Below are 27,469 nucleotides of genomic sequence, written 5' to 3' on the forward strand. Positions count from 1 at the left end.
AACACTGGCTCTACCAAAAAATACAGAATCTAGCCGGGCATGGTGATGCGTGCCTGTAGTCCCAGCTACTTGGCAGGCTAAGGTAGGAGGATGGCTTGAGCCCAGGAGGCAGAGGCTGCAGTGAGCTGAGATCGTGCCTCTACACTCCAGCCTGGGCAACAGAGCCAGACCCTGTCTAAAAAATAAATAAATAAAAATAAAATAGTAAGAGATCTGGAAATTTGAAAAGTAAGTTCATATAATGAGCTGTGATAGAGACATGTGGAGTGGGCATAGGACATCTGTGTGCTGGTGGTAATGATAGAACACGTCATAGTGAGGGTGAAGCAGGAACAACAGGATGGGTGAGGAGGGTACAGATGCCCGTTGCCATGGCAATTGAAGCATCAAGCCTGCCAGTCCACATAACTGAAACCTGAAGCTCTGCCCATGCTCAGCAAGTTGTTTAGCTTTTCTTCTTTTTATGTGATGGAGTTTTGCTCTTGTTGCCCAGGCTGGAGTGCAGTGGAGTGATCTCAACTCACTGCAACTTCTCCCTCTCAGGTTCAAGCAATTCTCCTGCCTCAGCCTCCCACGTAGCTGGGATCTTAAGCGTGCACCACCACATCTGGCTAGTTTTGTATTTTTAGTAGAGACAGGGTTTCTCCACGTTGGTCAGGCTGGTCTCGAAGTCCCGACCTCAGGTGATCCACCAGCCTTGACCTCCCAAAGTGCTGGGATTACAAGCGTGAGCCATTGCACCCAGCCTGTTTAGCTTCTTTAAGCATTGCTTTTCTCACCTGGAAGGAAGATGAGGGTCACATCCACACTCTCCTCAGAGCTGCGATCTAAGGATGATGTGGAACGTGCTCTCGTCGGGTCTGTGAGAATGCCTGCTGCTTAATAAGTGCTCAGTAAAAGGTTTTGCTGAACAAAGGAAATTACATTCATGTCGTATTACCACAAGTACTCCTTTTCTTTGTAAAGTGAGGGTAAGTCTTTCAGCCAAAAGCATGAGTCCATGATACAATTACGAGGAAGTCCAAGAGGTATTGCATGCACCTGTGGAGGAGACACGTTTACCTTCCCCATACGCAGGAATTGCCTGTGGGGTTTTTAGTTGTTGTTTTTTTTTTTTTGAGATGGAGCCTCCTTCTGTTGCCCAGACTGGAGTGTAGTGGCGCCATCTTGGTTCAATGCAAGCTCTCTGCTTCCTGGGTTTGAGGGATTCTCCTGCCTCATCCTCTTGGGTAGCTTGGATTACAGGCCCGCCACCACACCCAGCTAACTTTTGTATTTTTAGTGGAGACGGGATTTCACCATGTTGGCCAGGCTGGTCTCGAACTCCTGACCTCAGGTGATCCGCCTGCCTTAGCAGTCCCGTGCAAGCACCCTGGCTGGCGTCATCCTCGCCACCACCACCTCTGATTCACAGATGCCCAAGAGGAACCTGCCAGGTCACAGGCTGTGGGTGGAGGCATGGTATTCACCAGCAGGTCCAAGCACTTCACCACCCTCTTTATTGGGAGATGGGGGGGCCCTTTCTTTTTTTCTTTTGACATGGAGTCTCTCTCTGTCACCCAGGCTGGAGTGTAGTGGCATGATCTTGGCTCGCTGCAACCTCTGCCTGCCAGTTTCAAGCGATTCTCCTGCCTCAGCCTCCCTAGTAGCTGGGATTACAGGCATGCACCACCATGCGTGGTTAATTTCTGTATTTTTCATAGAGATGTGGTTTCACCATGTTGGCCAAGATTACCTCAAACTCCTGACCTCAGGTGATCCACCTGCCCTCTCAAAGTGCTGGGATTACAGGTGTGAGCCACCAGGCCCGGCGGGGCCCTTTTCTGAAATTACATATGTGGGGAGAGCTGACCCACATTGGATCTTTAGCTGCTGAATTCACAGTGACTTTGGGTGCATTTAACCCTTTACCTCAGTCACCATTCACACTGTCAGTAGCTGTACAATGAATGAGCACCTACTGTGAGCCTGGGGCTGGGAACATAGTGAGGAATGGAACGAGCAGTCTGGGTCCCCACCTTCCTGGAGCTGGTGATCCCACAGCTAAGCATCCCTGAGGGGTGTTCCCCAGCTGGGGTGACAGCAGAGGCTGCCCTGGAAAGTGGCTGAGATGGAAAGCTGGAGAGAGGTCCTCCAGGCAGCGGTCTAGGGAGGTGCAGAGACCAGAGCACACCCAGGGGGTGGCAGCATCCAGTGAGGAGAGCTGAGAACCCTGGCTGGCACAGCCCGGCCGCTGGCATGGAGCCCAGTGAGGCACCAGTGGCCATGTCTGGAAAATCTAGTCTGTGTCCCTGTACTGAGGGTACTAGTCCTGACAGCCCTGTGACTTCACCCTGCCAGTGAGCTCAAGATAGGACCTCGGGCTCACACCTGTGATCCCAGCACTTTGGGAGTCCGAGGTGGGTGGATCACAAGGTCAGGAGATCAAGATCATCCTGTCTCTACTAAAATACAAGAAAATTAGCCTGGCATGGTGGCATGTACCTGTAGTCCCAGCTACTGAGGAGGCTGAAGCAGGGGAATTGCTTGAACCCGGGCAGCAGAGGTTGCAGTGAGCTGAGACCACGCCACTGCACTTGAGCTTGGTGACAGAGCAAGACTCTGTCTCAAAAAAAAAAAAAAGATAGGCCCTTGTTCATGACATAGAGCTTAGAAGGTAAAGTGGGGTCGGAGTCAGCCCATGTGTGGAGCTTACAAGAGGCGTAAAGGTTGAGAATGATGAGAAGGGAGATGACAGATAAGTACCAGCCGGAGTGAGCCTGGGGCTCTATACCATGAGCAGACTAACTTGGCTTGAGGAGGAACGGTGATATTTAGAGACAGTGCTGCTATAAAAAGGTCCATTCACTGGGAAGATATAAACTTACAATTTTTTTTTTTTTTTTGAGATGGAGTTTGGCTCTTGTTACCCAGGCTGGAGTGCAATGGCGCGATCTCGCGCAACCTCCGCCTCCTGGGCTCAGGCTCCTGCCTCAGCCTCCTGAGTATCTGGGATTACAGGCACGCGCCACCACGCCCAGCTAATTTTGTATTTTTAATAGAGATGGGGTTTTGCCATGTTGGTCGGGGTAGTCTCAATCTCCCAACCTAAGGTGATCCCCGCCTTGGCCTCCCAAAGTGCTGGAATTACGGGTGTGAGCCACCTCGCCTGGCCAAAAAATAGCATCTCATGCTGTCTGCTTGAGTTATCTGGAGATGGAAGTTAAGTGAAAGGTGCTCCCACCAAGGCCATTCTCCCTCCAACAGGGTCTCACTCAGTGGAGACAATGAGCAGATCGCACCTAAATCCCACTGACAAATTAAGTGATAACAAATATTTGCTTCGAGCTTGTCACACTATGCTCTTCTAAACATAGTTCGAAAGGAAAGGCAGTGAGAAAGCCTTGGAATTTTATCATTTACTACAAGAAAGGGAGAGAATACTTTTTTCTTTCAAAACTATCTGTGTGGGTGGCAGTCATTCATTCATTCATTCATTTATTTATTTAAGTTTCACTTGTCACCCAGGCTGGAGTGCAATGTTCACTGCCACCTCTGCCTCCCGGGCTCAAGCAATTCTCTTGCCTCAGCCTCCTGAGTAGCTGGAATTACAGGCATCTGCCACGCCTGGCTAATTTACATTTCTAGCAGAGAAGGGGTTTAACAATGTTGGCCACCAGGCTGGTCATAAACTTTTGATCTCAGATTATCCACCTGCCTCGGCTTCCCAAAGTGCTGGGATTACAGGCCTGAGCCACTGCCCCCCATCAGATTTTTTAAACTATTCTGTGTCAATGGTACAGATGAACTACCCTTGTGCCCAGGAGAAAGCAGTAGGGCATTCGAACCTCAGGCCACCGAAGCCGACCCCTGAAACATGAGCCATGGTGAGAAATAAGCACAGAGGCAAAGCCCCTTGCCCGGTGTCACAGGAAGTGGTGGAGCTGGAACCTGACCTAGAAGTGTCTGATGTATACAAGCATGGACCGACTCTATACCCTGAAACTCCAACGTTATTGAAGGGAAAGAGAAGCACACAAAGCTCTCCAGTGCCCGGTCTCAGCAGCTCTCCCGTCATTTCCTCCTCCCTGCCTGGGGGCTGAAAGGGCACCTGCTCAGAGGCTGCACAGGTTTCTGTCAGAGGCCTGATGGTGTCCTGTGTAGCAGCACAAGGTTTCCCTAGCAACCCCACCAGCCAAACGCACGCATTCCAGAGAATGCCACAGCCTTCTCCAAGGAAAGCCTCTTCCCTGCAACCAATCACAGGGGCATCTGCCTTCATTGCCCTCCTACTCCCCGCACCTAGCAAGGGGCTGGTTTACGCTCAGGCTCCGTTGAAAGGATGAATGAACAAAAGCTTTGTCAGTCCTATGAAGAGCTTCCAATCCCCACTGGGCGTCCGCAGCACCGGACTTCCCCTCCATAGAGCAGGTGTGTTGTTCACTAAGTAGAAAAGATCCCACGTTAGGGCCTGGGCCAATTTTGTGCCTCTATCCCTAACGCAGCTCAGCGTGCTGCACTTAGTAGGTGCTCAGATCTGAAATGAACCAGGGTTTCTTTTTATCCCAGAGTTTTCTCTCATTACTCAGGCTGGAGTTTAATGGCACAATCTTGGCTCACTGCAATTCTGCCTCAGCCTCCCAGTACCTGGGATGACAGGCACGTGCCGCCACCACGTCCAGCTTTTTTTTTTTTAGACCAAGTCTCGCTCTGTGGCCAGGCTGGAGTAGTGGCATGATCTTGGTTCACTGTAATCTCCAACTCCCTGGTTAGACTGATTCTCCTGCCTCAGCCTCCTGAGTAGCTGGGATTACAGGCACACACCACACCCAGCTAATGTTTGTATTTTTAATAGAGACAGGGTTTCACCATGTGGGCCAGGATGGTCTCAAACTCCTGACCTCAGGTGATCCACCTTTCTAGGCCTCCCAAGGTGCTGGGATTATAGGCGTGAGCCACCATGCCAGCCTTAAACCAAGGTTTCTAAGATGCTCTCAGCCTCCTCAGATCTGGCCCAGCCCACCTTTCCACCTTACCTTTTCTGCACAACTGCCCACAGCTAGCCCAGTCTACGCAACAGCCGGTCTGGCTCCCCCACAAGGCAGAGCCGGCACTGGCCACAGGAGCCAGGCCCAGTCCCATCCAGGGCCCCCCTGCCACAGGCGAATGCTACAGACACAGCTGGTAGCACACGGCACTGTTTATTGTGACGCTCGGTGGAAAACATCTGTAGACCAGCTTACTGCAGTGGTGACCGCTGCAACACATGTTAAGGCACTTTTATTATATAAAAAGGGGGGAGGGCGGGAGTTCCACCCACTCCTTTGTGACAGTAACTGGGACCTGAATTCAGAGCCTTGTAGGCATATGCAGCTTTCGTATCGCTTCATGATTTGAGAGTTTGTTTCCTTTAAAAAAATGCCTTCTTGCTGTAAGGCTCAATGCAGCATATAGAAAACGGTTAGGAATACAGGTAAATTCGGCAACCAGTGTAGACCAGTGAGGACAAGCTACTCTCTTCTAAAGAAAGGCAGTGAGAAAGCCTCAGAATTTTTTTTATTAAAAGAAAAAAAAAAAAAAACCTTTTTATCTGCTTTCAAAAATATCTGTGCAGGTGGCAGATTTTTAAACCATACTGAATCTACCGTGCAGGTAAACTACCCTCGGTCCTGGAGGGAGACGGGATGGGCGTGGGAGGCACGTTCACAACAGTCCCAAGGTCGGGGGAGGTGTTCGGCAGGGTCTGGGAAGAGGAGGCTGCAGTGTCCGCCTGTCCATGTGTCTCAGGCTGCAGGAGAGGAGGCTTATTTGGAAGTTTGGCCTCCGTTCCATCCACTTTGCCATCCACCTCCTCATCCGAGCATTCGTCGGGGCAAACAGCAGGTCCCCATGCCTGGGGACAGAGGCAGAGTCAGAGTCAGTGGGGCCTGGCCAGAGAGGCCGCAGCACGGCACACAAATCCCAAAGCAAATTCGAGAGGGAAATCAGGCGTCTGGCTGCTCCCACCAGAAAGAAGCAAGGCGGAGCCTTGGGAGCCACAGCTCAGCTGCACAGGACCGCTCTCAAAAACATCTTCCCGCAAAATATTTAGTGGTCAGACATCTTCATACACAACAGCAGCACACAAACAGTTCAGGCAAACAGGAACAGTTACAACAGGAAAGGCAGAAAAGTGTGAAATGCCACCTTCTGTTCCAACTCATAAAACAGCCCACGCACACCTGTCTGACCAGCTGCTGCTGCTTCTCCTCACTCTGCTCGTCCCGGCCCTGCAGGTTCCGCTCGAACTGGATCTTCATGGCCTGCAGGTTGACCTCCAGCTGCAGATTGGCATTTTCAATGTCCTGCAGCTCATCCTCCAGCTCCTCCAGCTGGGTCTTCAACTCCTCCACCTGCTGCTCCAGAAGCCACCTGGGCTTCAGCTCATGGACCTGAGCCCCAGCGGGTACACAGGTGAACTACAGTGGGTTCACACAGACAGGCACCTTCTATCCCACGGCAGGAAATTCACATCCAATACTGACTACTGGTGCTTAAAAAAAGGCCCCATGAAGGCCAGACATGGTGGTGCATGCTTGTAATCCCAGCACTTTGGGAGACCGAGGCAGGTGGATCACCTGAGGTCAGGAGTTTGAGACCACCCTGGCCAACACAGTGAACCGCCATCTCTACTAAAAGTACAAAAATTAGCCAGGCATGGGGACACACACCTATAATCCCAGCTACTCGGGAGGCTGAGGCAGGAGAATCGCCTGAACCCAAGAGGCAGAGGTTGTGGTGACACAAGATTTTGCCACTGCACTCCAGCCTGACTCTGACTCAAATGTATTTTAAACCTAGGATTATTCTTGCTACATGATATGACATATCAGAGCTGTTTTTATGTGTTCATTCTTCAATTATTGGTGAGGTGAAAATTTCCAAGAGTCTGCACTGGGTGAGGCCTTCTGAACTCCCCCATGCCTGGGCCTGCACTTGCCTGTTTGCTTCTGTGTTTCATGTACTCAGCCATGCACCGTTCTGCAAGTTTGCTGTTGGATTATTGTTTCCACTCACCTCTGAGCCTGTGTCTCCATTAGTGAGATGGGGCTGGAAGCACCCAGGACCTTCCCACGAGGCACCACCCTGCAAGGTTCCCACCCCAGTGCCCTGGCATGTAGCTGGCTCAGCTGGGCACCACCCGCCCTCACCCGCCACTTCCGCAGCTGCTCGATGGCTTCATCCCAGTTCCTGTTGGCCGAGTCAATGTGCGCCTCCAGGTCAATCTCCAGCTTCTTCCGGGAGGCCACTGCCATGGAGTGCCTCTTCCTCTCGTCCTCAAGCTCTGCCTCCATCTCCCGCACCTGGAGGAAGGAACACCGAGGAAGGAACACAGAGCAGGAAGAGACCCTGCTCTGGCTCTGAACCCAGGTGCCTCTGCAGGATCTGAGGGGCCTCCGGAAGCCAGTGGGCATTACTGACTCTAAGAACTCTAAGAAGGTGAGTCACTGACCCGAGGGACAGGGGACTGGACAGGAGGGACAGGGGAGGGGAGGCGTGGTCCAGGGCCCTAACACAATCCAGGTGGAAGGAGGAAATGGAAGCCTGGGTGAAGCCAGGGCAACCCTGGCCACCGTGGGGTAGCAGGAGCCCACGCACACCTGTCTGACCAGCTGCTGCTGCTTCTCCTCACTCTGCTCGTCCCGGCCCTGCAGGTCCCGCTCGAACTGGATCTTCATGGCCTGCAGGTTGACCTCCAGCTGCAGATTGGCATTTTCAGTGTCCTGCAGCTCATCCTCCAGCTCCTCCAGCTGGGTCTTCAACTCCTCCACCTGCTGCTCCAGAAGCCACTTGGGCTTCAGCTCATGGACCTGAGCCCCAGAGATCCCAAGTCAGGAGCAAAGAGACCGGCAGGGACCTGGGTCTGCTAGACCCGGAACGTGTGTATGCGTTGACCCTCTGTGATGACCCCGCTCGGGCCCCTCCCAAGGCCTGGCTGCCAGGCCCGGCACTCACGCTCTTGCCCTTGGAGCTCATGATGTCCTCCATCTCCACGCGGAACTGCTTGTTGAGCCGCTCCAGCTCCACTTTCTGCTCCATGGCTTCCTTCAGGGCCCGGGCCAGCGACAGCGCCTTGGTCTCCTTCTCTCGGGCCTTGGCCTCGGCCCAGTCACGCTCCTCTGCATACTTGGCAGAGATGGTCTTCTCCTCTGCCAGGAGCTGGGAAAGAGAGGGGCACCATGAGGCTCAGCCTTCGAGCTACAGCCCCCAGCTCCTGAGATGGGGTTTGACCATGTTGGCCAGGCAGCTCTCGAACTCTTGACCTGACGATCCACCCGCCTCAGCTTCCCAAAGTTCTGGGCTTATAGGCATATAAGCCCATGCCCAGTCAAGAGTGCATTCTTTAGAGTATACAGTCCCCACAGTCTGCAGAAACTCAACCCCACTACCACAGCGCAACAACCAGAGATGACACAAGAACGACAGAGTGTGTGTGTGCGTTCGGTCTAGCTTTCTCCCCAAAATGCAGCGGGCTGGACCCAGCTGCCGCAGTTCCATGCTCGATGTCTACCCCGCCCCAGTGTTCACATCTCCCTCAGCTTCCCACAGATCTTTTGGAATAAGGAAGCAATATGAATGCACAAATAAATGGTTTAAATGACAGGAAAACCAGTTCATTATAGAAAATCTGAAAAAAACATGAAAACCCAGAAAGGAAAAGTTCCTCCTCAACCCACTGCATGAAGACACCCTCTTCCGCTGGCCTTCTCCCCCAGCCCCTCAACAAGCCAGAGACTAGGGGTCCTCTAAGGGCTGGCCCTGCATGACCCCTCCCGGGCAAGGTCTCGAGGGAGCCCAGGCTTTCTCTGATGAGGCCCCCACCTTGGGCTGAGTGCCGGAAGGAGAGAAAATGCAAAGGATGGGGTGGATGGCTACACACCTGGTCAAACTTCTGCTGCTTCTCCAGGTGGCACGCCATCTGGCGCTGGTGGTCCAGGTCCACGAGCAGGTCATCCCGCTCCTGCTCGGCCTGGCGCTTGGCACGCTCCGCGGCTGCCAGTTCCTGCCACAAAGATCCAGAATGTGACCTGAAGGCAGCCACAGCCCCAGTAGACCATCCTTCCCAGCCCTGGGCACCCTCCTCTCAAGCCCTTCCCCAGCCCCACCTCCCCAGAAAGCTCTTCCTCCAGGATTCCTCTAGCTCACAGGGCTGGTGCCCCCCTAAAGTCATAGCTTAAAAGCATTGTATGTTTATAAAACTCAACTACATTTAAGTGCTAGGAATCAAGCCAGGTGCCACGGTGTGTTGATGACTAACAAGTGTCCTGGCCTAACCAGGGCAGACCACGTGGACAGAGCCACTCACTGCTGCCCCAGCCCTGTTCTGGGTAGCCAGAGCCCGGAGTCAGCTCCGGAGCCTGCAGGCAGGAGATGGCTGCACCCTGGACGCAGTCACACCCAGCAAGTCACACTGCAGGGCACCCTCTAGACCCAGGAAACACTTCAGGACTGACTCAGGTGCGACACAGACAGAGCAGCCATGGGGATGCTGAGACCCTCCCTCACCAGAACACGGTCATGGCAGGAGGTGGTGGCGGCCACGGAGCCTCATCTGATGTGAGGCATTTCACTCACACACAATCTCATCATACCACGGAGGCCCACTATGTAATGGAACCCTGGAGGGAATCCTTTTGTAACAAGAGAGCTGTTCCCAGCTGAGTAGGACCCTAGCCCTGCCCTCTGCTGAAAGCCCTGTGCTGCCACCTGCTGGCTGCTGGGCAGCAGTGGGGCTCTCCACTGCCACCCCACCCACCTCGTGCAAGCGGATCATCTCGGCCTCCACACTCTTCAGGTTCCTCTCATTCTCTTTGGCCTGGGCCAGGATCTCCTCTCGAGAGGCACGTGTGTCATCCAGCTCACGCATGCAGTGTTTAACCTGGGTCTGGGGCAGGGACAGGCTTGGCACCCCACCCAGGTCCTTATCCCTCGGCCGTCCACCCCCACCCTCAACTGTCATCTCACACACAGGGATGGCTGTGCTCTGCTCGATATTTAACCAACCATGGTGACAGGAAGAAAAAGCAACTGAGGACAAAAATCTGTGTCCCACTTCATAACACACACTTTAACAGTGTTGGTAACAGTGGACGTAAGCCCAGGCTGAGCTTCATTTTCCACTTCTGACCCCTCTGTGGGCCAGAGACCAGTGCCCACGGTGCCACCCCTAATGCGCACCTGCCGCTTGAAACCAGTGCCCAGCCTGGCAGGTGTCCCCACCACAGGCAGGAAACACCTTTCCTTTTGTTACCCACCTCCTATTTGTTTTAATGCTACAGATTTTTGTCAAATATTCCTTTTTTCCATTTGCAGATAACTCCAAAAACAGATTCCCCAAGCCAAAGCGCATGACTGGGTGTGTGCAGCCAGACCACAGCAGCAGAACATGCCAACAGCAGAGTATCTGTGCCCCACAACCTTGCCCACAGTTAGCTTTTACAGATTTTTTTTTGCCCAGGCACAGCAGCTCACGCCTGTAATCCCAGCACTATGGGAGGCCGAGGCTGTCAGATCACGAGGTCAGGAGTTTGAGACCACCCTGGCCAACACAGTGAACCGCCATCTCTACTAAAAATACGAAAATTAGCCAGGCATGGGGACACGCACCTATAATCACAGCTACTCGGGAGGCTGAACCCAGGAGGCAGAGGTTGTGGTGACACAAGATTGCGCCACTGCACTCCAGCCTGGGCAAAAGAGCAAGACACTGACTCAAATGTATTTTAAACCTACGGTTATTCTTGCTACATGATATGACATATCAGAGCTATTTTTATGTGTTTGTTATTCAATCGTTGGTGAGGTGAAAATTTCCAAGTATGTATCCCACACTCTAGGCTGCTTCTCGAAACCATCACGCCAGAGCCCAGAAGGCTGGAGCATCAGGACACGGCTGATGCTGGAGTCTGCACTGGGTGAGGCCTTCTGAACTCCCCCATGCCTGGGCCTGCACTTGCCTGTTTGCTTCTGTGTTTCATGTACTCAGCCATGCACCATTCTGCAAGTTTGCTGTTGGACTATTGTTTCCACTCACCTCTGAGCCTGTGTCTCCATTAGTGAGATGGGGCTGGAAGAACCCAGGACCTTCCCAAGAGGCGCCACCCTGCAAGGTTCCCGCCCCAGTGCCCTGGCATGTAGCTGGCTCAGCTGGGCACCGCCCGCCCTCACCCGCCACTTCCGCAGCTGCTCGATGGCTTCATCCCAGTTCCTGTTGGCCAAGTCAATGTGCGCCTCCAGGTCAATCTCCAGCTTCTTCCGGGAGGCCACTGCCATGGAGTGCCTCTTCCTCTCGTCCTCAAGCTCTGCCTCCATCTCCCGCACCTGGAGGAAGGAACACTGACAGCTTGGGAAGCTGGACCCACTCAGAGACCCTGCTCTGGCTCTGAACCCAGGTGCCTCTGCAGGATCTGAGGGGCCTCCGGAAGCCAGTGGGCATTACTGACTCTAAGAACTCTAAGAAGGTGAGTCGCTGACCGGAGGGACAGGGGACTGCACAGGAGGGACAGGGGAGGGGAGGTGTGGTCCAGGGCCCTAACACAATCCAGGTGGAAGGAGGAAATGGAAGCCTGGGTGAAGCCAGGGCAACCCTGGCCACCGTGGGGTAGCAGGAGCCCACGCACACCTGTCTGACCAGCTGCTGCTGCTTCTCCTCACTCTGCTCGTCCCGGCCCTGCAGGTCCCGCTCGAACTGGATCTTCATGGCCTGCAGGTTGACCTCCAGCTGCAGATTGGCATTTTCAGTGTCCTGCAGCTCATCCTCCAGCTCCTCCAGCTGGGTCTTCAACTCCTCCACCTGCTGCTCCAGAAGCCACCTGGGCTTCAGCTCATGGACCTGAGCCCCAGAGACCCCAAGTCAGGAGCAAAGAGACCGGCAGGGACCTGGGTCTGCTAGACCCGGAACGTGTGTATGCTTTGACCCTCTGTGATGACCCCGCTCGGGCCCCTCCCAAGGCCTGGCTGCCGGGCCCGGCACTCACGCTCTTGCCCTTGGAGCTCATGATGTCCTCCATCTCCACGCGGAACTGCTTGTTGAGCCGCTCCAGCTCCACTTTCTGCTCCATGGCTTCCTTGAGGGCCCAGGCCAGCGACAGCGCCTTGGTCTCCTTCTCTCGGGCCTCGGCCTCGGCCCGGTCACGCTCCTCTGCATACTTGGCAGAGATATTCTTCTCCTCTGCCAGGAGCTGGGAACCAGAGGGGCACCATGAGGCTCAGCCCCACAGGCTCTGAGCTACAGCCCCAGCAGGGCAGAGCAGCTGGGCCCAAGCTAATTTTTGTATTCTTAGAGATGGGGTTTGACCATGTTGGCCAGGCAGCTCTCGAACTCTTGACCTGGTGATCCGCCTGCTGGCTGCAGGGCAGCAGTGCCGCTCTCCACTGCCACCCCACCCACCTTGTGCAAGTGGATCATCTCAGCCTCCACACTCTTCAGGTTCCTCTCATTCTCTTTGGCCTGGGCCAGGATCTCCTCGCGAGAGGCGCGTGTGTCGTCCAGCTCACGCATGCAGTGTTTAACCTGGGCCTGGGGCAGGGACAGAGGCTTGGCACCCTACCCAAGTCCTTGGCCCTCGGCCCTCCACCCCCACCCTTGAGCGTCACCTCACACACAGGGATGGCTGTGCTGTGCTTGATATTTAACCAACCATGGTGACAGGGAGAAAAAAGCAACTGAGGACAAAAATCTGTGTCCCCCTTCATAACGCACACTTTGACAGTGTTGGTCACTGTGGACGTAAGCCCAGGCTGAGCTTCATTTTCCACTTCTGTGCCCTGTGTGGGCCGGAGACCAGTGCCCACGGTGCCACCCCTAATGCGCACCTGCCGCTTGAAACCAGTGCCCAGCCTGGCAGGTGTCCCCACCACAGGCAGAAAACACCTTTCCTTTGTTACCCACGTCCTATTTGTTTTAATGCTAAAGATTTTTGTCAAATATTCTTTTTTTCCATTTGCAGATAACTCCAAGAACAGAGTCCCCAAGCCAAAGCGCATGACTGGGTGTGTGCAGCCAGTCCACAGCAGCAGAACATGCCAACAGCAGAATATCTGTGCCCCACAACCTTGCCCAGTTAGCTTTTACAGATTTTTTTTTTGCCCAGGCACAGCAGCTTACGCCGAGGCTGTCAGATCACGAGGTCAGGAGTTTGAGACCACCCTGGCCAACACAGTGAACCGCCATCTCTACTAAAAATACGAAAATTAGCCAGGCATGGGGACACACACCTATAATCACAGCTACTCGGGAGGCTGAGGCAGGAGAATCGCCTGAACCCAAGAGGCGGAGGTTGTGGTGACACAAGATTGCGCCACTGCACTCCAGCCTGGGCAAAAGAGCTGACTCAAATAAACTGACTCAAATGTATTTTAAACCTACGGTTATTCTTGCTACATGATACGACATATCAGAGCTATTTTTATGTGTTCATTATTCAATCATTGGTGAGGTAAAAATTTCCAAGTATGTATCCCACACTCTAGGCTGCTTCTCAAAACCATCACGCTGGAGCCCAGAAGGCTGGAGCATCAGGGCACAGCTGATGCTGGAGTCTGCACTGGGTGAGGCCTTCTGAACTCCCCCATGCCTGGGCCTGCACTTGCCTGTTTGCTTCTGTGTCTCATGTACTCAGCCATGCACCGTTCTGCAAGTTTGCTGTTGGACTATTGTTTCCACTCACCTCTGAGCCTGTGTCTCCATTAGTGAGATGGGGCTGGAAGCACCCAGGACCTTCCCAAGAGGCGCCACCCTGCAAGGTTCCCGCCCCAGTGCCCTGGCATGTAGCTGGCTCAGCTGGGCACCGCCCGCCCTCACCCGCCACTTCCGCAGCTGCTCGATGGCTTCATCCCAGTTCCTGTTGGCCGAGTCAATGTGCGCCTCCAGGTCAATCTCCAGCTTCTTCTGGGCGGCCACTGCCATGGAGTGCCTCTTCCTCTCGTCCTCCAGCTCTGCCTCCATCTCCCACACCTGGAGGAAGGAACACTGACAGCTTGGGAAGCTGGACCCACTCAGAGACCCTGCTCTGGCTCTGAACCCAGGTGCCTCTGCAGGATCTGAGGGGCCTCCGGAAGCCAGTGGGCATTACTGACTCTAAGAACTCTAAGAAGGTGAGTCACTGACCCGAGGGACAGGGGACTGGACAGGAGGGACAGGGGAGGGGAGGCGTGGTCCAGGGCCCTAACACAATCCAGGTGGAAGGAGGAAATGGAAGCCTGGGTGAAGCCAGGGCAACCCTGGCCACCGTGGGGTAGCAGGAGCCCACGCACACCTGTCTGACCAGCTGCTGCTTCTCCTCACTCTGTTCATCCCGGTCCTGCAGGTCCCGCTCGAACTGGATCTTCATGGCCTGCAGGTTGACCTCCAGCCGCAGATTGGCATTTTCAGTGTCCTGCAGCTCATCCTCCAGCTCCTCCAGCTGGGTCTTCAACTCCTCCACCTGAGCCCCAGAGATCCCAAGTCAGGAGCAAAGAGACCGGCAGGGACCTGGGTCTGCTAGACCCGGAACGTGTGCATGCGTTGACCCTATGTGATGACCCTGCTCGGGCCCCTCCCAAGGCCTGGCTGCCAGGCCCGGCACTCACGCTCTTGCCCTTGGAGCTCATGATGTCCTCCATCTCCACGCGGAACTGCTTGTTGAGCCGCTCCAGCTCCACTTTCTGCTCCATGGCTTCCTTCAGGGCCTGGGCCAGCGACAGCACCTTGGTCTCCTTCTCTTGGGCCCTGGCCTCGGCCCGGTCACGCTCCTCTGCATACTTGGCAGAGATGGTCTTCTCCTCTGCCAGGAGCTGGGAAAGAGAGGGGCACCTTGAGGCTCAGCCCCACAGGCTCCGAGCTACAGCCCCCAGCAGGGCAGAGCAGCTGGGCCCAAGCTAATTTTTGTATTCTTAGTAGAGATGGGGTTTGACCATGTTGGCCAGGCAGCTCTCGAACTCTTGACCTGGTGATCCACCTGCTGGCTGCAGGGCAGCAGTGCCGCTCTCCACTGCCACCCCACCCACCTTGTGCAAGTAGATCATCTCGGCCTCCACACTCTTCAGGTTCCTCTCATTCTCTTTGGCCTGGGCCAGGATCTCCTCACGAGAGGCGCGTGTGTCGTCCAGCTCACGCATGCAGTGTTTAACCTGGGCCTGGGGCAGGGACAGAGGCTTGGCACCCTACCCAAGTCCTTGGCCCTCGGCCCTCCACCCCCACCCTCGAGCGTCACCTCGCACACAGGGATGGCTGTGCTCTGCTCGATATTTAACCAACCATGGTGACAGGGAGAAAAAGCTGAGGACAAAAATGTGTCCCACTTCATAACGCACACTTTGACAGTGTTGGTCACTGTGGACGTAAGCCCAGGCTGAGCTTCATTTTCCACTTCTGTGCCCTGTGTGGGCCGGAGACCAGTGCCCACGGTGCCACCGCTAATGCGCACCTGCCGCTTGAAACCAGTGCCCATCCTGGCAGGTGTCCCCACCACAGGCAGGAAACACCTTTCCTTTTGTTACCCACCTCCTATTTGTTTTAATGCTAAAGATTTTTGTCAAATATTCCTTTTTTCCATTTGCAGATAACTCCAAAAACAGATTCCCCAAGCCAAAGTGCATGACTGGGTGTGTGCAGCCAGTCCACAGCAGCAAAACATGCTAACAGCAAAACATGCCCCACAACCTTGCCCACAGTTAGTTTTTACAGATTCTTTTTTGCCCAGGCATAGCAGCTCACACCTGTAATCCCAGCAATATGGGAGGCCGAGGCTGTCAGATCACGAGGTCAGAAGTTTGAGACCACCCTGGCCAACACAGTGAACCACTGTCTCTACTAAAAATACAAAAATTAGCCAGGCATGGGGACACGCACCTATAATCACAGCTACTCGGGAGGCTGAGGCAGGAGAATCGCCTGAACCCAGGAGGCAGAGGTTGTGGTGACACAAGATTGCGCCACTGCACTCCAGCCTGGGCAAAAGAGCAAGACACTGACTCAAATGTATTTTAAACCTAGGGTTATTCTTGCTACATAGTATGACATATCAGAGCTGTTTTTATGTGTTCATTATTCTTCAATTATTGGTGAGGTGAAAATTTCCAAGGATGTATCCCACACTCTAGGCCATCACGCCAGAGCCCAGAGTCTGCACTGGGTGAGGCCTTCTGAACTCCCCCATGCCTGGGCCTGCACTTGCCTGTTTGCTTCTGTGTTTCATGTACTCAGCCATGCACCATTCTGCAAGTTTGCTGTTGGACTATTGTTTCCACTCACCTCTGAGCCTGTGTCTCCATTAGTGAGATGGGGCTGGAAGCACACAGGACCTTCCCACGAGGTGCCACCGTGCCAGGTTCCCACCCCAGTGCCCTCGCATGAAGCTGGCTCAGCTGGGCACCGCCCGCCCTTACCCGCCACTTCCACAGCTGCTCGATGGCTTCATCCCAGTTCTTGTTGGCCGAGTCAATGTGCGCCTCCAGGTCAATCTCCAGCTTCTTCCGGGCGGCCACTGCCATGGAGTGCCTCTTCCTCTCGTCCTCAAGCTCTGCCTCCATCTCCCGCACCTGGAGGAAGGAACACTGACAGCTTGGGAAGCTGGACCCACTCAGAGACCCTGCTCTGGCTCTGAGCCCAGGTGCCTCTGCAGGATCTGCGGGGCCTCCGGAAGCCAGTGGGCATTACTGACTCTAAGAACTCTAAGAAGGTGAGTCGCTGACCCAAGGGACAGTGGACTGGACAGGAGGGACAGGGGAGGGGAGGCGTGGTCCAGGGCCCAGGAAATGGAAGCCTGGGTGAAGCCAGGGCAACCCTGGCCACCGTGGGGTAGCAGGAGCCCACGCACACCTGTCTGACCAGCTGCTGCTGCTTCTCCTCACTCTGCTCGTCCCGGCCCTGCAGGTCCTGCTCGAACTGGATCTTCATGGCCTGCAGGTTGACCTCCAGCTGCAGATTGGCATTTTCAGTGTCCTGCAGCTCATCCTCCAGCTCCTCCAGCTGGGTCTTCAACTCCTCCACCTGCAGCTCCAGAAGCCACCTGGGCTTCAGCTCATGGACCTGAGCCCCAGAGATCCCAAGTCAGGAGCAAAGAGACCGGCAGGGACCTGGGTCTGCTAGACCCGGAACGTGTGTATGCGTTGACCCTCTGTGATGACCCCGCTCGGGCCCCTCCCAAGGCCTGGCTGCCGGGCCCGGCACTCACGCTCTTGCCCTTGGAGCTCATGATGTCCTCCATCTCCACGCGGAACTGCTTGTTGAGCCGCTCCAGCTCCACTTTCTGCTCCATGGCTTCCTTCAGGGCCCGGGCCAGCGATAGCGCCTTGGTCTCCTTCTCTCGGGCCTCGGCCTCGGCCCGGTCACGCTCCTCTGCATACTTGGCAGAGATGGTCTTCTCCTCTGCCAGGAGCTGGGAAAGAGGGGCACCATGAGGCTCAGCCCCACAGGCTCCGAGCTACAGCCCCCAGCAGGGCAGAGCAGCTGGGCCCAAGCTAATTTTTGTATTCTTAGTACAGATGGGGTTTCACCATGTTGGCCAGGCTGCTCTTGAACTCTTGACCTGGTGATCCGCCCGCCTCAGCTTCCCAAAGTTCTGGGCTTATAGGCATATAAGCCCATGCCCAGTCAAGAGTGCATTCTTTAGAGTATACAGGCCCCACAGTCTCTGCAGTAACTCAACCCCACTACCACAGCGCAACAACCAGAGACGACACAAGAACGACACAGTGTGTGTGTGCGTTCGGTCCAGCTTTCTCCCCAAAACGCAGCGGGCTGGACCCGGCCGCCGCAGTTCCATGCTCGATGTCTATCCCGCCCCGGTTTTCACATCTCCCTCAGCTTCCCTCAGATCTTTTGGAATAAGGAAGCAATATGAGTGCACAAATAAATGGTGTAAATGGCAGGAAAACCAGTTCATTATAGAAAATCTGAAAACAAACATGAAAACCCAGAAAGGAAAAGTTCCTCCTCAACCCACTGCATGAAGACACCCTCTTCCGCTGGCCTTCTCCCCCAGCCCCTCAACAAGCCAGAGACTAAGGGTCCTCTAAGTGCTGGCCCCGCATGACCCATCCCGGGCAAGGTCTCGAGGCAGCCCAGGCTTTCTCTGATGAGGCCCTCACCTTGGGCTGAGTGCCGGAAGGAGAGAAATGCAAAGGATGGGGTGGATGGCTACACACCTGGTCAAACTTCTTCTGCTTCTCCTGCAGGTTGCACACCCTCTGGCGCTGCTTGTCCAGCTCCTGCTGCAGCCATGTCTTGGTATTCTCCATCTTCTCAGGTCGACCCTCCAGGTCATCCCGGAGCTGCCTCTTCAGCTCCTTTGCAGTTTCCAGGCACCCCACACTGTCAATTCTCTTCTTCATGTCGGCCACCTGGGCAGGAGCAAGGAGTAAGCAGATCCCCGAGATGGCACCTGCTTAGGTCACACACCTGTCCCTGGGGCAGCTAAGAGCCTGCCTGCCACACTGTGAAAGGGGCACCAGGGATCTGCCCAGTTATGAAACTGCCTCCCCCAGTCACTTCCCTCTCCATGGGGGGGGGACAAATGAAGTTTCTGCACAAAGGCATCCATCTAGTGTGTGAAGCTGTGGGGAGGCTGACTCCTAGGCCTGCTGTGGGGACTCCAAGCCCTCATCCACACCAAGCCTCTCGCTCTCTGGGGAACCACCCCCAGAGAGCAAGGCCAGTGCCCTGTGGGGGTGAACATGGGGTCCCCATCACTCAGCCCTTGCATCTGCAGATAAACCTGCAATCACATGTGCTCAAAGGCGACTCCTACCCTGACTTTGGAATGAACTCCCAGCCCATCCTGAGGTGGTTCAGGCCTTCTGGCCCGCCACGTGGAGGCCTAAAATAGGATCTACGACAGGGGCCCTGACATTAGTCTAGGGACCCCTTGACAGTCTATAGAGAGGACTAGGGACTCCTTCTCATGACAATGTTTTAACAGGCACGAAATAAACATAAGGAATCACCCAGGCAACCAGTATAGAGAAATGCAGTTGCCATCACTCAGGAAGCCACGTGACCCCAGGTAGCACATCAGATAGCAAACTCAGCGCAGGCCTGGCAATCACGAGGCCAAGGAGCTCAGCCATGACCCTAACAGGGTAACTGGCCATTTCTCCAGGTGACAAGGGCGCAGGGACTGCAAGCACCATGGCTTGTGGCTATGTTCATAATGGAAGCAGTGCTATATTGTAGCTAGACTGGCGAACATAAAGTGTAAAATAGCAGTGAAAATGGTGGTGTCCCCCATCTAAGTCCACAGACCCCTGGATTCCTCTCTTATGGACTCAGGCTAAGAGCACTGATGTGGGACAGCAGGGGGGAGGGGGGCTTCCCTGGAAAAGAAGGCAATAGGCTGGCTCAGCGGCAGGCTGCCCTGCAGTGCCCAGGCCAGCAGCTCTCCAGCCTGCAGCATCTGGCTAGTTCCCTGGGCCTCCAAACCTGGGCGTGGAGGGTGGCAATCTGCTTCTCAAGGTTGTGCGTGGCCTCCTTCTCCTTCTCCAGCTGTTCCCAGAAGGAATGCTTCTCATCCTCCACCTGCTTGAGGTTGGTGCTCAGGCCCAGCTTTTGCCGGTTCTCCTCCTGCAGCAGCTCCTAATCCCGGGATGAGATAAATGCGGGTGCTCAGGAGAGTAGTTTCTGAACCCCAGGGATCCCACACCCTGGAGAAGAGGGAGGAGCCGGTCCTGCTGATTCACGGGATGACCACGTAAGGACCTGGTGGGAGTTGGGAGAACGCAGAGACCGCCCCCCCAGGATGAAAAGGAACATGGGCAATCTGACGGGCTCTAGAGCTAATAGGCAGAGGGGCCTTCCAGGAGGAGTCCACCTTCTGGGAACCTGGTTTTTCATGGGATATTGAGCAAGTCCATGTTGGCTGCCAAATACAAAATTATTGCTACTGAGAAATAGGCTCACTACTAGCTTGTCAGTGATGTCACCTTTGGACCGACATCATCAATCAGGTCTCAGTTGGTCATAAGCTCTGACAGCTGAGGCCTGATTCACAATGGCAGTCAAAAATGATACTCACTTGACATTCTAGAAGCCCCAGAAAAAGACATTTCTCTTCAAGACAAAGAAATGCATCTTACGTGAGGTGACGTCTCCTCCGCAATCCTCGCAGTCCTACCCTCCTCTGGGTCTTGAATGGGAGCTAGGAGGACACAGAGAGACAGTCAGTGCACTGGTGCTGTGAGGAATCCCACAAGGAGGCTTGGGGGACGTGGACTGAAGCTGCAGTGTATGGAGCTGGGCTGCTGACAAGCATGGACTGAGCTGCTGCTGGACCACTCTCCTTGGTGTTGAAGGAAGGCAAAGGAGAGGGGCAGAAAGAAACCAAAGAGCCTTGGGCTTTCCAGCTATGGCAACCTCATCACTGTGAAATAGTCTGAGAACCGGTTAACACAGAAAGGCACTGCATGGCTCAGCGAGAGCATCTCATCAGACCTGCTGCCCACGTGAAGGTCTAGGCGAATCCCAACATTTTATGAAACGTTACAGGATTATTTAACTTCTGTGGATCTGCATATCCTCATACTACAATTATCATCTATCCTGTTGTATTTTTAAAATTGTAGTAAAGCACACATATTTATTATTTTAGTTATTAACTGTGCATTTTAATGATATTATATTCAGTGAGTAACATTCATGATGCTGTGTCAATAATGAGAAAAATCTAAATTCATAATCTAGCTTCCACCTTGGGCAATGAAAGAAAAACAGCAGTGTAATGTCAAATAGAGAAAAAATACATAATGATTGCAGAAATTAAAGGAATAAAAAACAGGAAATCATCAGAGAAAATCAACAAAACCAAAAACCAGTTCTTTGAAAAGATCAAAAATATTGATAAACCTCTACCTTGTCTAACCACAAAGGAAAAGAAGGAAGTCACGATGTACTAATAATATCAGTTGAAGATGAGTGGAATCAAAAATAATAATAAAGGAATATTGTGAACACATCTGTGCTCACACTTGGATACATTATATGAAATGAGCTAATTTTTTGGATCTGTTTCAGAAGGTTAAAAGTCTTCTCAGGATAAATGAATCATCTGAATAGGCCTATATTTATTTTAGAAATTGAATCAATAATTAGTATCTTCTCAAAAAAAAAAAAAAAACACTACCTTCAGATGAATTCACCGGTAAATTCTACCGAAATTCTCACAAAGAAAGGTAGTCTTACCATACAAGCAAGTAACCATAATTTTAGCATTGCCTTAGTTACATTGTAAAAATTATGTTTCCAAACAAGACACAAGAAGGTTTATACCTGCTGTATTCATAATTGCCCAAACTGAAAGCAAACCTCTAAATATTCGAGATGTCCTTTACTATCAAAAGTGAACCAAGCCTGGACAACATGGTGAAATCCTGTCTCTACAAAAAAAGTAACATTAAAAAAAATAGCTTGGTATAAAGCATGTGCATTACAGCCAACTGCTTGGGAGGCTGAGGTAGAAGGATCAGCTGAACATGGGGAGGTCAAGATTGCAATGAGCTGTGATTGCACCAATGCACTCCTGGGTGACAAAATGAGACCTTCTCACAAAAATAAAGTAACAAAAAGAACCAAACTCTAAGTTGTCAACGTAACTTTCCTTGTGTAGTTGCATCACCCGTTGATTAAATGCATTTCAATGGGCACGAACGAAATAAATGAAGAACCTGACACAGCATTTACTGAGTTTCTCTCATATGGGACACTGGATGAGTAAACTGAAATTATTTGCTTCAATCAACTTCATGATATAATTTCCACCCTACCTTCATTTTCACTGTGGCAAATTTTCTTACGCCTCCTTTTTGCTGCCCAGCTCCTGGCGCGGCCAGCCAAACCTGCAAGGCAGAAATGCATCATAATAGACAGTGCTTGACATCTTGCTGGCAGAGGACCACGGAGAAATTAGTAAAAACGTTCTCAGTTTAAACTTTTGATCCTAGTTTTCACCGACTGCTTTTCAATGCGACCTGAATTAGATCTGGGTTCTAGGAAGATTTGTTTGTGCAGGCAGATACCTTTATTCAGATGAGACAATACAGAGAAGCAGAAGTTCCAAGTTACCAAAAAATAGGCTGGGTTCAAATCCTACTTAGAATCTGCACATAACTGGGAGAGGGATATGAACCCTTCTGTGCCTCTCTTCCCTATTCTCAGATGTGGAAACATTAGTAGATCTAGGTTATAGACCTACTAAGCTCTATAGTGTCTAAAAGGATGAAATGCAGATAAAGACTTAAATAGACTCATGTTTTTGGAAATGCCCTAAAATGTTCAATCAATGTCGGGAAGAATAATCCAGACACTTGGTAGTGGTTGAATACAGAGAGGGAGCTTGCGTGTCTCTGCGCAGGGTAGGATGGAAAGTGACTTCACAGTTTCCATGGCCGCATGATTTCCAGCTCATGACAGAGATCTGTGATTTCCCTGATCCCCAAGTCAGCCCCAAGGGACAGGCAGGGAAGGGGCTACAACCCGTATTTTCAAATTCAGTGAATTCAAATTCAGACATTTTGAGTGACTTGCCGTCACCACAGTGAGGAGTGATAGGTCTGAGGTAATCATGTGGTTGGTTCCCCGGGGAGAGAGATCCCGGAACACCTGAGTCCTCTAGATCATGCCCTGGACCCCGGACCGAGAGCTCTTCTCACAAGCTCTGTGAAATCCTGCTGCCCCAGTGTTTCTGTGGGATGGTTGACGCTCTGGAGAGGTCGCAGGTGGCTTACCGCAGTTACTGACCTACTCTATTATCCCTATGTTGTCACTTTTAGTAGTTTTATGACCCATAAGGCAAACATTTTAAGTCTCAGTTATGAAGCACGGTCTGAGATTTTACCTGAATCCACTCTTTCCACCCATCTGGTGATTCTCATCTGCTGGGCTGGAGCTGGCCTGCCGTAAAAGAGGACACACGGCATACCACGGAGCGGCTGTGCGCCCCACTCCTGTGCACACTCCTGCCTTGCTTCTGCTTTCCCAGCTCTGACAATCCTAATTCTGGCTTCCAAACCAATCCTGTACGTCCGTCTCAGTTCTCAGACTTGCCTCAACTGTTGGATATTTTAATCACTGTTGTGACCATGACTGAACGGTGACATTTCATATGCCATAGTATATGTTTATCTTTTTACATATTTCTTAATAGCATTTAACTTATTGTTTCAGACTTTTAGGAACATTTCTGGGCTAGGTGTGCTGGCCCATGGCTGTAATCCTGACAGTTTTGGAGGTTAAGGCAGAAGAACTGCTTGAGGTCAGACGTTTGAGACCAACCTGGGCAACACAGTGAGACCTCGTCTCTAGAAAAAATCTACAAATTACCAGATGTGGCGGTGAGCCCTTGTATCCCTAGCTACATGGAAGACTGTTGTGGGAAGATCGTTTGAGCCTAGAAGATTGAGGCTGCAGTGAGCTATGATCACGCCACTGCCTGGGTGACAAAGCAAGACCCTGTCTTTTCACAATAAAAAGCATTACTGTGTCACAAGTAACCCCATTTTATTTCTCATTATCTAATATTGCTGTTTTCATCCTGAGGCTTAATTGCTTTAGTAAGCTAAGAAAAAAAAAGTTGTTGTTTTTTTTTTGTTTTTTGTTTTTTTTAATAAAGGGTACTATTTAAAGCAGGCCATATGCATGCCCTTTTGTAAATTCTAGTTTTATATGCCATATATCTAGAATTTACACTCTTGATGTACTGAGTCTTCTTCTTAGAACCAGCCTCCTCTTATGTAACACAGTATAATTCCCACTTTACACCTGACTCGAAACATTGAGAGGATAGAATAAAATGAAAGAGCAGTCTGTATACCACGTAATGCACAATGAATCACAAAGCGAAGTTTTCTCTAACTCAAAGGCGAAAAGTGCACAGTTAGCGTCCTCTGCAGAACCCATAGCAAAATGAAATTTTGAGAAAATATGCACTTTGGCTGCCCAGTGAAGTTAGAAGAAAACTGTCACAGGTCATCATCAAGACTTCCCCAACATTGGCTTTTATTTTTAAATAATGAAATACACATTATTTTGCCTGCTTTCTTTCGTGTATATTACTGCATGTTCTCTTTGCTTTTCTGCGTACCCTATCTTGGGAATCACTCCATAGCAATAAAAAGACATCTTACTCTTTTTTACAGCTCCATACTTCTCCTTTATGTAGAAGTACCAGCTTATTTTTTTTTTTTTTCTTAGAAACATTTAATAAGGACTGATAAACAGAAGCCATGTCTGTGTCTTGAGGGGTGGCAAGACAAGATAGTGGATCCCTGTGCCATTACCCCTCACAGCCCTCAGACCGAGGGCGTGTATACCACAGGGAAGGGATGGTTCAGAAGGAAGGTGTGGGACAATTGAAGGTCTTTTTATATTAAAATCTTTTTACCTATAGGCAGGGTTTAGAATAAGTACCTGCTCTACAGTGGCTCACAATGCCCTGCCCCACAGCCCCACCCAGGTGCTCACAATACCCCGTCCCACAGCCCCACCCAGTGGCTCACAATGCCCATCCCTGCTTCCACACAGGTGGGCAGAAGTTCCCTCTGTGTGACTGCATTATTCATCCTGGGCTGCCTGAGCTTTCCAGTCCTGAGAAAAGTGTGTGTGTGGAGGGGAGGGTGGTTGTTATTAAAACTCACCCTGGGCACTGAACTCAGTAGAAAACCCTGGTGACTAATGTCAGTTCCATTAGCATCTCTGGTTTTCTGAGTCTGGTAGCTTCCATTTGCTCAACGAACATAGTGATACATAAACGTTTGACTGATTTTGTACCAAAATGCTCCTCTCCTGTCTTACAAGTGTTAGTTTTTGTCTTCAATTTGACCATAGCAAAAACATGAAATGTTTCCTCTCTCCTCCCCTTTTCCATCCTGTAGGAAGGGGAGCCATGAAAACAAACTCTTTTCCACAGGCAGGGTCTGGCCTTCTAACTCCAAGTCTTTACCTTCCAAATTCAAGTCTAAAGTCATTTCATCTCTTTTGGAACCTGTAACCATGAGCTAGCTCTACCTGTCTTTCAGAACAAGGAGGTAAACTAAGCCCGTGAAGTTACTGGAGTAGGGCTGAAGAGACATTCATGTCAAAGTGGGAATGTTGAAGTAATCAGAGCTCCACGGCTAAACTTTTGGGTAAAACCACAACAAAAACAACTTTTTTACAGCTCAGGCAGAAAAATTTCACACCTTTTGCAGTCATTTTAAGCATGTCCCTCAATTTTTCCTTTGGTTTTCAAATTACAATTGGAAGACATAAAGCTGCTTCTGTCAAGGTGACTTAAAACCATCTATTAAGAACACCATATAATCTCTTCCGTGGCAAACTCGATTTCAAATTTAACAAGTCTCCAAATATTTGAGTCTGAATTATCTCAATTGTTAGCTTCTCTATCGAACAGGAGAAAAGAAATCATTGGGCCTTTAACCGGCTCCTTCACTGAGGTGCCATAGTAGCTGGACAGCCAAGGCTAGAGAATGGGATGGAGACTCCAAAACTGGAGTATCTGAATTTTCACCAGGGAAAGGGAGAGACTAGACCAAAAAGGCCTCAAGCAAGAAGGCTCAACAACGAAGACAAGAGGCAGGACTAGCCTTTGTCCCCCATGCCCAGCCCCGGGAAAGCTGGCTATAGGCAGGAAGGAGCTGGAAGCTGAGGATGTCTCTGGCTGGGGTGAGGGGATGGGAAGGAGGTGGGGAGGTGGTGACCAGAGATGTGCCAGAGAGCAAATGGCACCCATGGCTTCTTTACCTTTGCGCCTCTTAGATTTTATGGGCTGCGTGTCCTGGACCTCCACCACTCCGAAATGTAACACGGCAGGCTCTGCAGTGGTGGATGCCACAGACTGGCCACCAGGCCTGCAGCAGGCACAACTGGGGCCAGCGCTGGGGCGTAGACAATTCCCCATGTGTGATCCACAAGGGGACTTTAAAAACAAAGCAACACAAAATAAAATAAAAAAACAAAAACAAACAAAACAAAGCAACACGCAAAAGAAAAAAAAGCAACAGACAAAATAAAATAAAATAAAACAAAGGAAAAAACAAAGCAACAGAGCAAGCGCCAAGGGCACAAACACTTCCGTGAGAGCAGTCGGAGCTCCTCCTCCTCCCACTACCAGCTTCCGACTCAAGGCTGCTGGTCCTGGCTGATGCCTATCCCCCACAAAGTCAGGCCAGTGACTCACAATGCCACTTCTCACAACCCCATCCAATGGCTCACAATGCCCATTCCTGATGCTGGCCACCTGTGGCCACCCTGCCCCTCTTGGTGACTGCATTATTCATCCTGAGCTGCCTGAGATCATCCATTTTTCACTACAAGCCTCAAAAAATTCAGCAATGTCCCTTCATAGATTCTATATAGAGTGTGTCTAACCTGTGAATAAAAACAAAGGTTTCATTCTGCGTGATAAATCCACAAACACAAAGCATTTTCACAGAATCCTTTGGGGCCCACCTCTCACCTTCAGTGTCCCCTTCTTAGTTATTTGGGCTTCTGTCTTGTATGATCTGTCAGGTTCTAGACCTTGTAAGGGTCAGTTCCATGTCTCCACTCACATGTGCCCAGGACGGTTGGCTCTTGGGAGGCTCTTCATGGTGACTGAGGCCATGGATCCTTCGCACTGTTCCTTGAATCCACTTGACATGAAATACTCATCCTGAAATGATGCTTTGAAAGCGATGCTTCCAGTCAATTGTGGGTCCACTGTATTATGGATCCCTAGTACCCAATACACGGCATATAAGAAATGAATGAAAAATGAGTGCATGGACTCAAGTGTGCCTACAAGGTGAGAGAAAAGGATCCTACTTACTAGGTGTGCTACGAAGGCACCTGGGACCATTGGCTTTGCTATTTCATAGCAGGCCTGGGGCTTTGAAGGCTGGTATTTCCTCATTCTAAACCTCAGAGTCCAATGAATTACCAAGTGGACAAAGGTCCACGGGCCAGAGCTCTTGGTGTGAACAACATACCTTTTTTGGGTGTGATTCATGGACGGGGACTATACAAAACTAAGAACCATGTTTGTGTGCTGACTACCTGCAAGCCGTGGTGAGAAAACACTCTGTATACATGATCTTATTCAATGCTTGTTACAAATCCCTGAAGTGGATTTTTAGACAAACTTTCTATTCTAGAGCTTTTTGGAACAAGAAGCTAGTGTAGTGAGCTTCCACCTACTCAGCAGCAGATTCAGATATTTGTTATCTGACGGCCGATCGCGTTACATGTATGCTCCTACATGCTTCTCCTCTTCCTCTCGTGATTTTATAGCAAATCCCACACATCATAGAATTTCCTCCCTGACCGTCTTGGTGGATGTCCGTAAAAGATACGATTCTTGTTTGTTCTTTCACCACGAGGTCTCTGTCACCCAGGCTGGAGTTCAGTGGCATGATCTTGGTTTACTGTGGCCTCTCCTGCCTCAACTTCCTGAGTAGCTGCAACTACAGACTCGCACCATGCCCAGCTCATCTTTTTATTTGT

The 27,469-nt window shown here is 51.5% G+C and overlaps 1 protein-coding gene across 1 annotated transcript; it reads right to left on the reverse strand.

The window, feature by feature from the left end:
• Nucleotides 1–5,218: 5,218 nt before the first annotated feature.
• LOC144576379 (uncharacterized) lies at nucleotides 5,219–26,109 on the reverse strand. The gene is made up of 23 exons (XM_078339185.1): nucleotides 25,730–26,109; nucleotides 21,757–21,828; nucleotides 20,074–20,135; nucleotides 19,421–19,573; nucleotides 18,148–18,342; nucleotides 17,175–17,378; nucleotides 16,820–17,029; nucleotides 16,387–16,539; nucleotides 15,007–15,135; nucleotides 14,590–14,793; nucleotides 14,277–14,444; nucleotides 13,823–13,975; nucleotides 12,410–12,538; nucleotides 11,997–12,200; nucleotides 11,642–11,851; nucleotides 11,188–11,340; nucleotides 9,776–9,904; nucleotides 8,900–9,022; nucleotides 7,975–8,178; nucleotides 7,620–7,829; nucleotides 7,170–7,322; nucleotides 6,201–6,410; nucleotides 5,219–5,872 (listed from the first exon to the last, which is right to left on the reverse strand). Exons 1-23 carry the CDS (start codon nucleotides 25,884–25,886, stop codon nucleotides 5,621–5,623), a joined length of 3,837 nt encoding a protein of 1,278 aa, XP_078195311.1. The 5' UTR covers nucleotides 25,887–26,109; the 3' UTR covers nucleotides 5,219–5,620.
• Between the last annotated feature and the right edge of the window lie 1,360 nt (nucleotides 26,110–27,469).

Source organism: Callithrix jacchus, chromosome 1 (genome assembly GCF_049354715.1).
Source record: "Callithrix jacchus isolate 240 chromosome 1, calJac240_pri, whole genome shotgun sequence".
In the NCBI taxonomy this organism is placed as follows: Eukaryota; Metazoa; Chordata; class Mammalia; order Primates; family Cebidae; genus Callithrix; species Callithrix jacchus.